The sequence below is a fragment of the Myodes glareolus genome, chromosome 1 (genome assembly GCF_982192425.1).
Source record: "Myodes glareolus chromosome 1, mMyoGla1.1, whole genome shotgun sequence".
NCBI classification, from domain to species: Eukaryota; Metazoa; Chordata; class Mammalia; order Rodentia; family Cricetidae; genus Myodes; species Myodes glareolus.
The window spans coordinates 141,986,302-141,998,632 of record NC_142026.1 but is presented as its reverse complement, the minus strand read 5'-3'; the positions used below and the strand labels follow the sequence as shown (position 1 = coordinate 141,998,632).

General features: G+C 46.2%; 1 protein-coding gene across 9 annotated transcripts in view; it reads right to left on the bottom strand.

The window, feature by feature from the left end:
* Nucleotides 1–1,178: 1,178 nt before the first annotated feature.
* Nucleotides 1,179–12,331, bottom strand: part of Fam120b (family with sequence similarity 120 member B) — a 48,881-nt gene continuing 37,728 nt past the window's right edge. For 3 of the 9 annotated variants that reach the window (XM_048421622.3, XM_048421611.3, XM_048421616.3), the window contains exons 7-11: nucleotides 11,781–11,987; nucleotides 10,561–10,669; nucleotides 8,557–8,649; nucleotides 6,995–7,110; nucleotides 1,179–3,065 (exon numbers count right to left, since the gene is read on the bottom strand). In XM_048421622.3, coding sequence (XP_048277579.3) covers nucleotides 7,010–7,110; nucleotides 8,557–8,649; nucleotides 10,561–10,669; nucleotides 11,781–11,987 — 510 coding nt within the window. In that variant the 3' untranslated portion in view covers nucleotides 1,179–3,065; nucleotides 6,995–7,009. Of the gene's footprint in view, nucleotides 3,066–5,753; nucleotides 6,009–6,994; nucleotides 7,111–8,556; nucleotides 8,650–10,560; nucleotides 10,670–11,780; nucleotides 11,988–12,331 lie in introns of those variants that run through there. The other 6 variants (XR_007229324.3, XM_048421651.3, XM_048421632.3 and 3 more) reach the window with 6 other exon arrangements.

The window sequence follows — 12,331 nt, the reverse complement described above, 5'->3', positions numbered from 1 at the left end:
TGACAGCCAGCTTCCATGCTTGCTTCTCAGGAAGCAGAAAGAGCAGCCGCCACACAGCACCCCACTTGGAGGGCAAGGTGTTAGGCTCATTTGGCTCTGGCAGCTTGAACCAGACATGCACACAGGGTTGTCACTGGCTAAGCCACTGAAACTGGTGGAAATTAACCACAATGTACCAATCAAGCTTACTTGGACAGTTAGCTTCAATGTTAACACAGGTAGGATTGCTACTGAGCTGGAATTATGGATTCCCGGTGCCTTCTGATGTATGATCTGTGACATCATCTTCCTTCCATAAGTTTTAAATGGAGTACCTTTATTAGCATTTCTAAAATAAATTTGTAAGTCATTTCCTCAATAAATAGAATGGTGAGCGAATTGCTAAGGGTTTAACTCATAGTTGGATTCTATTAACTGTCCACATGTATTCAAAAAGAATATAAACCAAAAGGCTTTTACTGCTCAAATGCATGTCGTTATTTTTGTTGTACTTGATCTACTAGTCTCCAAAACAAGTGTGCTATACTATTTATCTTTCCATTTTCCCTGTACTTTGGAATTGATTCCAGCGTAGAGTGCAAGTAACTTTCCTTTTCTACAATTTTTTCGAATTCATATCATGTTCTATATACATTTTAGCATATAGTTCTAAAAATATTGACAGATAGTAAAAATATTGTTTTCTAGGCAAGAAAAGAAAACATGCCTTCGCTTTTCATCTCACTCAGACACGCTCATCACTTTCCTCCAATGATCCAGAGCTGTGTGTTGTCTTCCTTGCTTTTAATTCCAAACTGCATAGCAACACCTGCCCATTCCACTTGTGTCTCTGCCCAACAGTTTCACACAGTTCCTCATTCCTAGGGATGAAGCGCCCATTCTATTAGAACACATACATTTTCCTCTTAGAAAGGATATATGTGTCAATTTTTTTGATTCCTGAAAATGTGTTGACCTTTCCTACTTTAGGAACACTGACCGTAAGATTCTGGGCTAGCGTTATTTTTCTATAAAGAAAAAGAAAGATATGACATGCATACCTAAAAAGATGAGAGAGGCTTCGTACAACAGGAGGATAACATTGAGGCTTTGGGACTCACAGGGCTGTCTGGGCAATAGAATAGAACCTTGTCTTAAATAAATAAATAAACATACATACATACAAAAAAAGAAAGAAGTATGAGTAAAAAATCGCATTTTTATTTTAAACTGAAATGTGGAAATTCTACCACTTGACTGGAAAACAACAGAAGCAATATTCTCTTTGGCAAAGCTCTGCACACTGGGATTTGAAATGACATAAACATCCCACCAACACAACAGCTTATTTGAGCTTGTGAATGGCATCTACATTTTATTGACAAGTCAGAATACAGATTCTGTGAAGGAAATCAGCTTTCACAGAAATATACTTTTAATCTGAGAGATCAGGAACTTGATCCAAAGTTACACAAGTGAACAGCAAAGACACAGAACTTCTAAAGGCGGCAATGTTTCAAAGAAGCAAAAGTGAGGACAGGAAGTATATACTGAAGGGAAATTCTCACTGGAGGATCACAAAAGTCAGTTCCACATCGAGGCATTAAGGTCACAGCTACAAAGGCCTGCAGACATAGTGTGCAGAAGTCCTGAAGAAGCTGGACAAATACAAACGGTTCACACGTGGGAGCTATTGACCTTTCTGGTAAATGTAAGAACATCAAGGTGGAACACGCATGCCCTGCACAGCACACTGTCAGCGTGGAGACGAAAACGAGCATTTCTAGAGGCTTACTAAAAATTTAGAGACGGCAGGGTACATCTTCAGGGGTCAGAAGTGCTTGCATCTCCCTCGTGAACCAAGTGTCCCTAGAGACAAGCATGGCTGTCAGGGCCCTGGGCACCGCTACTCTCGTGTTCCCAGTGGAGACAGGGAGTAACCTCCAAGCTTAAGGAGGACCTTACTTCTCAGTCTGACCCACTGTGCTGCTTTAAGAAAAATTTACTTGTTTTTTCACCTTTATGGGTGTTTTGCCTGCAGGTATGTTTGTGCATCATTTGTGTGTCCGGAGTCCACAGAGGCCAGAAGACGCGTTAGATCCCTGGAACTGGAATTAGACAGGTGTGAGCTATCGTGTGGGTACTGGGAATCACACCCAGGTTCTCTGGAAGATCAGCCAACGTTCTTCACTGATGAGCCATCTCACCTCCAAACAGAACCAACCTTCCCACAAACAAGCAAGAATCTAGGTTTTTGTTTTTCAGTCTAAACACTTCTGAGGATCAGGAAAAGAAATAGTGGGACAATTGACTTCTGTTAGAATTTCTAATGAAAAAATAATTTCTGACAGAGTATATGGCTATTAGATACCATGTGTGATGATCTGATGAAAATGACCCCCATAGGCTAATGGGGCGTGGCCGTGCTGGAGGAGGTGTGTCAATGGGTGCGGAGCCATTCCCAGTTAGAGAGTCTTCCTCAGCCTGCTGCTGCCTGGCTCCCTGACATGATGGAACCTCGGGCCTTACATTAAGTGCTTTTTTTTTGTAAGCTGCTTTGATCAAGGTGTCTTTTCACAGTATCAAAAATAGCTAAGACTCCATGATATCAAGGACCAATGATTAGGAAAACATTTTCACAACCTAATAAGAAAAGGTGTGAGGGAATCAGAGTCCTGCTAAGATCAGAGGAGCATACGTGATGCTAGTGATGTGTGTTCTGGGTCATGGGGTCAGGAGCAGCCTCTGAAACCAAACCAATGGACATTTTTTACAGTGCATGTGGGATAAACCTCTTAAAAGAAGGACTTGTTCTTTCCTTTAAAGTGCGGTTCCAGTTGCCACCTCCTTGCTGGTACGGCTGGGTGGCATCACTCTGAAGAGTCTCTGAAGAGGGCAGAGTCTGGGTGCTTCATTGTCTTTCCACACTTCCTGGAAGAAGCAAACACTCCTGGAGTTAAGTTGGTGGGCCCCAGTCGGGAAGCTGCCGCATGTGACCTACTGATTCATTTTAAGATGCTGGCGAGGACTCTACCTGGAGGACGCCTAGTATCTTCTCCACTGGTCATGCTCATACTGCCTGCCTCCTGCACCAAACAGAAACAAAACCCAAGTAAGAAGCACTGTCTCCAAACAGTAGCTCAAGGAAGTGGCTCTGTTCTAAGTGTGCATAAAGACAGACTGCTGAGTTGGACTGGAAGACAGAACATTTTTCAGTTGTGACCACCTGTCATTAAATTTTGTTCTATAATTATTTCATTAAAGTGGAAGCAATTAATTAGGAGGTAGTGCTATTAGTGGAAGGAAACTGTCAAAATTGTTTCTCCTGGTGCCAGTTCTAACCATCTGCAGGACATCTAGATGTTTATTACTGCTAATGACTTTGGAAATGGAAATTCATATGCAGATGGCTAAGAGGACTTCCTGCCAAGCACAGAAAAAGCCACGTGTGGCTTTTCCAGGGCTGAGCACACAAGCCCCCCAACCCCACAGTGTAGCTGGCCACTTCCTGCCCCTGACAGACACTTATGTTGGGAAGGGACTTGGAGCAGAGCTAGCCTTGAAGAAAACTGTTTCCATATCTTAAAGATAACACTTTTTGGTTGGGCATGGTGGTACTCAGGACGCAGGGGCAGGCGGATCTCTGAGTTGCAGGCAGGATAACGACACACAGTGAGGCTCTTTCTCAACAACACTCTTGGCTTTCTTTGGTACATGAAAGCAATGGCTTTAACACGCCCTGCCTAATGACCCCTAAAGTGTGAGTGATGGCCCTAACAGGTGTCCAGATTAATACGACCTCACCACCCTGTCATCTCCACTCCCAGTCCTGTGGCCTCCTACTGTGCAGGCCCCTCTCGGTCACCATGAGAAGGGGCAAAGTGAAGAATCCCACCTAAGTTTACAGCTCCTTAATGGAATTTAACACATTTTTTCCTCTCCAGCTGGGCTGAAAAATAGCAAGGGAGAAGTCAAAACTTCAACTCTGGTAGCCATTTGGTCACGGGGTGGCTGGGATGGGTGGACCTCAGACTTTGATGATGACCACCTCTGGGGTACACCTATCTGCCAGGCTGCAGTCACTGCAGTGACCCCGAGACCTCAGCTCCCACAGGGCCCATGTCAATGCAGTTAGGTCCAGACTCTGAAAATGTGTCAACTATGACAAAAGGGATCACTGCCATTTTGAACATAAAGCATTTTGAGTCTTTTTTTTAACATGAAGAATGTTGTCAACTTTTTTCTGATCTTGAAACAGTAACAACTTTCTACTTTATATGTTGAAGAAATACAAAAATATTTAGGCCAGGGAAAAACTCACTATAAAAATGTACTGGCCCAAAACACCACCTCAGTAATTTCACAGAAAAAGGAGACTGCCTGATCTTTAAAACAACAACAACAACTCCAACTAAAAACCAGCTATGTAAGAGTTGGTGTTGCACACAGCACTGAAAAGCACTAATGCAGCAGCAGCAGGGGCGGCAGCAGCAGGGGCAGCAGTAGCAGCAGCAGCAGCAGGGGCAGGGGCGGCAGCAGCAGGGGCAGCAGTAGCAGCAGCAGCAGCAGCAGGGGCAGCAGTAGCAGCGGCAGCAGCAGCAGGGGCGGCAGCAGCAGGGGCAGGGGCAGCAGCAGCAGGGGCAGCAGCAAGAGCAGCAACAGCAGCAGCAGCAACAGCAGCAGCAGCAGCAACAGCAGCAACAGCAGCAACAGCAGCAGCAGCAACAGCAGCAACAGCAGCAACAGCAGCAGCAGCAGCAGCAGCAGCAGCAGCAGCAACAGCAGCAACAGCAGCAGCAACAGCAGCAACAGCAGCAACAGCAGCAGCAGCAGCAGCAACAGCAGCAGCAGCAGCAGCAGCAGCAGCAGTAGCAGCAAGTGGCCTGTGGACTTTCTTCTCCATGAGCAAGGTGCCAACGAAGCCCTGTCGTTGTTCATATTCTGCCCCTAGCTGCTCTCAGAGTCACCTCTAGCCATTCAAGTGGACATCAACCCAGCCCTAGGCTGCTCAAATTGGCCTTCTGGTCTCAGGTCTTCCCAGCCCAACCTTCACAGTCAAGACTGTGATTATGTTTCTATTATAACCCAATAAAATAGAGCTGTCCTTCAAAGTCCCAAGTCTCAAAGCGGGACACAATATCTATGCGGTTTGTAGGCTTTCACATGTGACCAGTACCATGTTTCTGTTTTCAAGTGACCAGAAAAACAGGGTAAATGGGTTTCTCTGGTCTTAAAGCTAGAAAATACACAGACTACTATAGACTCCCAGTGTGTCAAGTTTACTGTGGCCAAGTAGGTGGACAGAAGCCAACTCCCTGCTGGAACTTTCCAGCCTGGATGAGCAGTAAATCAGTCGGCTGAGCAAGGAGATTTGCACTGCTGCACAGTCACTGGCTGGACAGGACCGACTGTCCAGGGCCTTGTGTGCCCCCAGGGCCTTGTGTGCCCCCAGGGCTTGCACATCTGCACCAGTGACAACAGCCTGCTTATTGCTTTTGATTGTCTGGCATTTTCTTTATATGTGTAAACATAATTTCCAAGATATATACATCAGAAATGAGATTTCAGAAATTGGTGGTTATGGGTATGCATACTGAATTTAGAACTAAAACACTGGGAAGCATGACATTATTCACTGAGTCAACAGGAGTGAGACCTTCGTCCCCATCGCTGCCCTTTGGAACTGAAGAATCAATCATCCAGCACTTGAAGAATATGCATGCCCAGTAAACCACTGGAGAGCGCACAATCAGGGTACCCACAGCTGTCCAGACTTTGTTTACCACATCTGTTTTATTAAGCTGCTGAGTGCCAGAGTCCCCAAAAGGGATGTCAATGCTAGGTTATAGAACCGTGGCTCAGGATGCAGACAAAAGGCCAGGAGGCAGTGGCATGTAGAATGCTGGGGACATAAAATCCTGCAGTTCAGAGAGAATCCAGTCCTGGAGATGCAAAAAGTCCAGGAGAGTGTATGGTACCAGGCCAGGCCATCGCTGAGACCTCTGATGTGTGACAGAGCTGCAGACCACCTGGGTAAGACCAGGAAATCAGGAGAAGCATGGCATACATACAAAGAACCACAAGAGCTGTGGCTGCTGCCCTGAGTTCTTCAGTTTCCCATGGTACCAATTGTTTTTATAAACACGAACGGAAAGAGCACTCTGGAAAGGATTACCTTGGGATAGGATTACATGTCCTTGGAACAACTGATGACTAGCCTTCACTGTACTTCCAGTCCTTGAATTCCTACAGCTCCTGACCTGTGGTTTCCTCCTTCTCAGGTTTGAGCCCAGCAGGAGGCCCCGGCCACTTTCTCACTAGCCTTCTGCTTCGTTGTCCTAAACTTTTGTCTACATGTGGCTAAGGCCTCTAGCCTCATCACCGGTCACAAGGACCCACCACATAGGTAGGATGCATCCTGGTGCCATGGAGACAGCTGTCACAGTGGTGGGACACACAGACACCACGCTATCTCTGGGATCTTGGAATTGTGCAGTGATGCGGGTACCAGGGTGGACATCTCTCTGGCAGAGCATCTCTCCTAGGGGGGCACTCTATTCTCTTCTGTGAGACATGCTCAGTACTCTGCTAAAAGAATGTGAAGAAATCAACACCCCCATGACCAACAACAACCCAAGGAAGAATGGGTTCCCCTGGTGTATTTGAAACATATCCCTGTAACTGCTGTCATCACACTAGGGGTGAGAATAATCCAATTCTTGTGACATTCTTCCTGAGCACTCAGCATGGGACAGGGATCTGTGGATATAGCAACTCATTGTAGGGTTCACAGTTTCAGTAGTTTTTCTTGCTTTATTTTTTTAAGTGCAGCTATGCTAAGGAATATCTGTTAGGAAAACCAAAGGCACCGAGGTGCTGGTTGTGAAGCAGTGGTGAGGAAATGTAGCTCTCACTGTCCTGAGAGCTGCAGGTGAGGTTACTAAGGCCCAGGCTTCCCAAACTGGCATGGGCCTGTTTCTATGGCACCTCTGTAAACAGTACCCTTCCTACTCACCTGCAGGACTTATACTCATCCACCAACCAGCAAAGAATCACAGCACTGTGGAGCCCTAGGTACACAGGCTGATTGATGGAGCTGCCTGACAGAGACCAAGGAGCCTGGACAGTTACCTAAGACAGACATCAGACACAGTCAGTCTGACAATACTAGTGGTGCTCTCCTGTATCTAGTGAAGAAGCAAGTTTCCCTAGAGAACTACAACCTCTTATTGCCCAAACTGAACAGTTGTCATTTAGTTTAGCATAAAGATTTTGTACATGGGAATGGGGTAATGGCAGGCCAAAGAGGACAGTGCTGTCTACAGCCTGGGCACTGTACACTGTACACGCGTGCTGTCTATAGCCTGGACACTATACATACGTGCTGTCTACAGCCTGGACACTGTACACGCATGCTGTCCACAGCCTGGACACTATACATACGTGCTGTCTACAGCCTGGACACTGTACACACGTGCTGTCTATAGCCTGGACACTATACATACGTGCTGTCTACAGCCTGGACACTGTACACACGTGTGCTGTCTACAGCCTGGACACTGTACACACGTGCTGTCTACAGCCTGGACACTGTACACATGTGCTGTCCACAGGCTGGACACTGTACACGTGTGATGTCCACAGCCTGGACACTGTACACGCGTGCTGTCCACATCGTGGACACTGTACACGCGTGCTGTCTACAGCCTGGACACTGTACACATGTGCTGTCTACAGCCTAGGCACTGTACACTGTACATGCGTGCTGTCTACAGCCTGGACATTGTACACGCATGCTGTCTACAGCCTGGGCACTGTACACACGTGTGCTGTCTACAGCCTGGGCACTGTACACGCGTGCTGACTACAGCATGAGGGGAGTCCTTCCTCAGCAGCAGCACAGGAATGGCCTGAGCTCACTGCACCAGGACTGAAGAGCTATTGTGTTTTAGAACAGTGATCTGAGCCACATGGGAATCTGCACACACCAGTTTACAAAAGCAAAAGTCACATTTGAGTATGATTCTATAAAAGGACAAAGCCATAAGTCTTAGGTAATTTTAGTCTATCAAGTTTAGTTTAGCTCTGAAACCTAAAAGGAATTTGAATTCAAACACTGATAAGAGGTTCTCTAAATATTTAAGTACAAATAATTGCATATCAAATTAAGTACAGAGTGATTATCAATACACCCATATGATATATAAGAAGCTGCATTTCTAACTTATAAATGTGATCATGACATGAAAGAGAGCAGAACACTTCTGTCTGAGCCCTCTATTAGTGACCTTAGAAAATCCTTTGGGTAAATTATAAAAATCAAGTCTTCAAGAGAGGGATAAACTGGTAGAAGATAAAGCAGTAGGAAGCAGACATATCACCATCAAGCAAGATTCTTATTATTTGTCTCTATTCCATTAAACAAAGAATTAGGTATGCCAATGCACCAATCTCTTTTCTAATTGTAAATATATTACTGGTTTTTAAACACAGGAAATGCAGCAGCTTCAGCACAGACACAGCAAAAAGGAATGAAGCACCTATGAGCAGTTGAAGGCTGGTGCGGTAGCCTCTTACCTGGACCCTGATCTCTCCATGGCTGCCCTTGCCCAGGATGGCCATGTGTGGAGCCTGTCCTGTGGGAGCTGGAGCCCTGTCTCCCCAGCCTCCCTGTGGGAACATGGTCAACACATCAGCACACCAGCACTCATTTTGTCATAGTGTACAAATGACACCAGGCCAGCAAACCTTCAGTGTGCACACAGCAGCAGAACAGGACCAAGACTACAGAAAAGGCCTCAGAAGGGGTGCAGCCAATCTGTACTGGAAGCCAAATGGTGGCTTACGATCAGTACTAAGAAATATCTCACCACGTGTCTTTAAAATGGAGTCTTGGGGGGCTGGAGAGATGGCTCAGTGGTTAAAAGCATTGTCTGCTCTTCCAAAGGTCCTGAGTTCAATTCCCAGCAACCACATGGTGGCTCACAACCATCTGTAATGAGGTCTGGTGCCCTCTTCTGGCTTGCAGACATACACACAGACAGAATATTGTATACATAATAAATAAATAAATATTTAAAAAAAAATAAAAAATAAAATGGAGTCTTGGTGCTTACCCAGACTCTGCCAGAGAGGTAACTACTGCAAAAGCTATTTCTCCAACGAGGAGGCCCACCTCCAGCCTCTCTTCAGAAAACACAACCATATGGATGATTTCCCCTTGAGCATATTCCTGGGATGTGGTGAGCTCTCTTTTTATACTCTGATGTCTTCCCTGTCTCACTACCTCCCGCTAACCACGTACTATCTTACACTTTTTAAGGTATCTTTATTTCACATGCTCCACAGAAAGAGTTGAGTTCCTACACAAGTGCCAACCACGGACTCGGCAGTGTGTCTGCTAGGCAGCGTGGCATTTGGCCAGGAACCCCAAGTAAAACACATGTATGGCAGGCCCTTCAGAAACCAAACTCCTCTTCTGTCTGGAGCCACTTGGACAAACAGGACAAGCACCCAAGTGATTCACCCACCAGTGAGGGTAAAAGATCAATGCACAACTTATGTGATGCCTGAGACCCTCCAAGGGAGCAGGCGCTTCCCCCAGGGTCACCTCTTGCTTGTCTGGGCCAGCCATCCCCTGATCCCATTTCCCTCAACTACCAGAGCAGCTGCTATCCTAAGAGTGCATTCTGATAACAGCACTTCAAAACCTCCCAAAGTTCCTCAATTTGTAATGGATACAAACATCAACTCTCTTAAGCTCAATATTAAGAAGGATTCTATACCCAGCTCCTACTGACCTTCCTCCTGTTGTAATCACTTGAATCTACAGTCACTCTTCTCCAGACCACTAGGCTTCCTCGCTGTGGAACCAGCACCCAGCTTACTGGAATGCCTGTCACTGACACCCTCCCTGTAGAGCCTCTTGGTTGACTAGGATCCACTGCATACGTGGGCAGTAATGGAGGAAGACTGGCCACAGCTTAAAGTGATGAAAGCTATGTGGAAGGGTAGAATCTTGAACTGTAGCACAGCAAGGCCCTTCAGCAGTGCATCGACTTTCAAAAGTGGCCATGTTAGGTCACAGAACCTTGAGTCTTTTTATAGCTCCTATTTAATGATTTTCTTTTTGAGATTATAATTTAATTGCATCATTTCTCCCCCCTGCCACTCGCCCTTTTCTACTCTCTTTCAAATTCAAGACCACTTTTTAAAACTATTCATTACTGCACACATATACACATATACATACTGAATTTTTCTAATGTCCATTTGTTTTGAGAAAAACTAAACCTCAACTTTTGTAAGGTAGACACACACTATCCAAGTAGCCTTTAATAAAGGGAATTGTGGAAAACAGATGATGCATTAGAGAAAGCTCTTCATTCAATTAACAAACGGATCCTTCTTGAGATATTCTTCCTTATGGGTACAGAATTTAAGCTATGAGTATAGCCCAGGCATATTCATCTGTCATAATTTTATCGTTCTTTAATCAGTAAATCACAAGAAAGCAGACAAGTCTACCCAGGGCCCCAGCACGTTACGTGACAGGCAAGGGGACGCACCAACCCTGCCCACCTGTGTAGTGAGAATTCCAGTGTGATCTCCCTACAATGCGCCGGTTCTCCTTGGAGCAGGCCTTGCAGACCACGGCCTTCAGGTTGTGGAACTTGGTGAGCCACGATCTCTGCAAACAGATCAGATGAAAATGCAGGCTGGCCGCATGCTCTGTGAAAGAGTAGGGTGTGAGGTGGCGGGGATGGGGGACCTACTAGCAGTCTCTGTCCCTAGGGTATCAGCCAGCATAGCTGCATAGTCTGCACCAAGTGGAGGCAGTGGTAACCCTCCATTAGCATGACCCCTAGAGGGTTTTGATGACTGTTCCCCTCCTGAGACCCCTGGAAACAGCAGCAAATACCTATGACGCCTGTTTCTATCCTGTGTAGACTAAAGAGTCATGACTAAAAATCTACTCTTGTGATAATCCAAGAACACGGGAGGAATGCTGGGGTCATCACACAGCAGCAGATGGGGGTAAACAGCACTGTTCTCATAGCCCTGAATTATGAGCCAATATTTCATCCTCGATGATTCTTTTAAGTGGGTTTGAGGTACTCAAGGAGGAATCATGTATTCTGAGGTACACAGATAAGGATGACTGGCAGCTGTGTCCCAGATCTGCATCCCCTTCAGTCCCTGCTGGAGCAATGTCCAGAGCTGAGAAAGGGTTTCCTTTCTGCTCCTCTAAGTTCTGAACACTCACAAATCCTGCAACACCCTGGAACTTTGGTGAGAAATGGTGACAGCAACACATTGCCAAATGTTTTCCCTTTGGTGTGAAAACTTGGGAGTGTTTTATCTAACAGATCAGCATGTTCTCTCACAACCACACCGCCTTCTCATCCCTGTGGGTAATAAAACATTCCAAATGAGCTTGGCGGGAAGCCTCATTTGGAAATCTTCCAGGAATCATGAAGCAATTGTACTTAGAAAGCTGGGGCAGCAGTCAGTGTCCCCAGGACATGGGCAGCCTTTTGTAGTAGAAGGCTATCTGCCCAGCCAGTCTGCTGTCTGGGGAACCCTCTGCAGACAGTGCAAGCCCCTTCTTTTAGCTCATTCTCCCTAAAGAAGCAATTAGCCACACAGACACCAGCTGATACGTGGCCACAAGCTACAGAAATGTCAGCACAGTTCTCTTGCAACTCTGTGACCAATGGGACGGGCAGAGTTTCTAGGTACACTACAGTCACTGACTTCACGCCTACTGGTTATTCCGATATACAGTAACCAGAACTCACATTTTGTTCCAGAAGAACCTCCACAGCATATCCCTTCTCAGACTGCAAGTACTTCTGATGGAAAAGTTTGCCGTCAAAGACGTTCCAGGGCATGAATTCGCTTGTTGTCCAGGGGAAACCACATGCGCTGTTGACCAGTATCAACATGGTGAGGCCACGGACGAGGAGGGACCCCAGCTGCACAGCTCTTGAGTTAATGTAATCCAGCTGTGGAGACAGATGTGCACAGCAAGCTCAAGACAGAGAGTGCCAAGCAGAAGTTAGATGGGCGCAGCAAAATGGTGTAACTTGAGGGTGTCAGCCCCATGATGTCTTCAGGACAGGCGTTTGCCAAACCCTGAACATGACACTGGCCTCCTGGACAAGTCTGACTGGAAGAGGCCTGGCAAAGAAGCTGGCAAGAGAAGCATGATGGGAACCCAGACCAGGTACACGCCCTTGTTCACCATCCACCCACTAGGGCAGCGGGCACTCACTTGGGTTCTCTCCTTACACAGATTTGAAACATAACCATCCTGCTTGTATGGTTTGAATTAAAATGGGTCTCATGG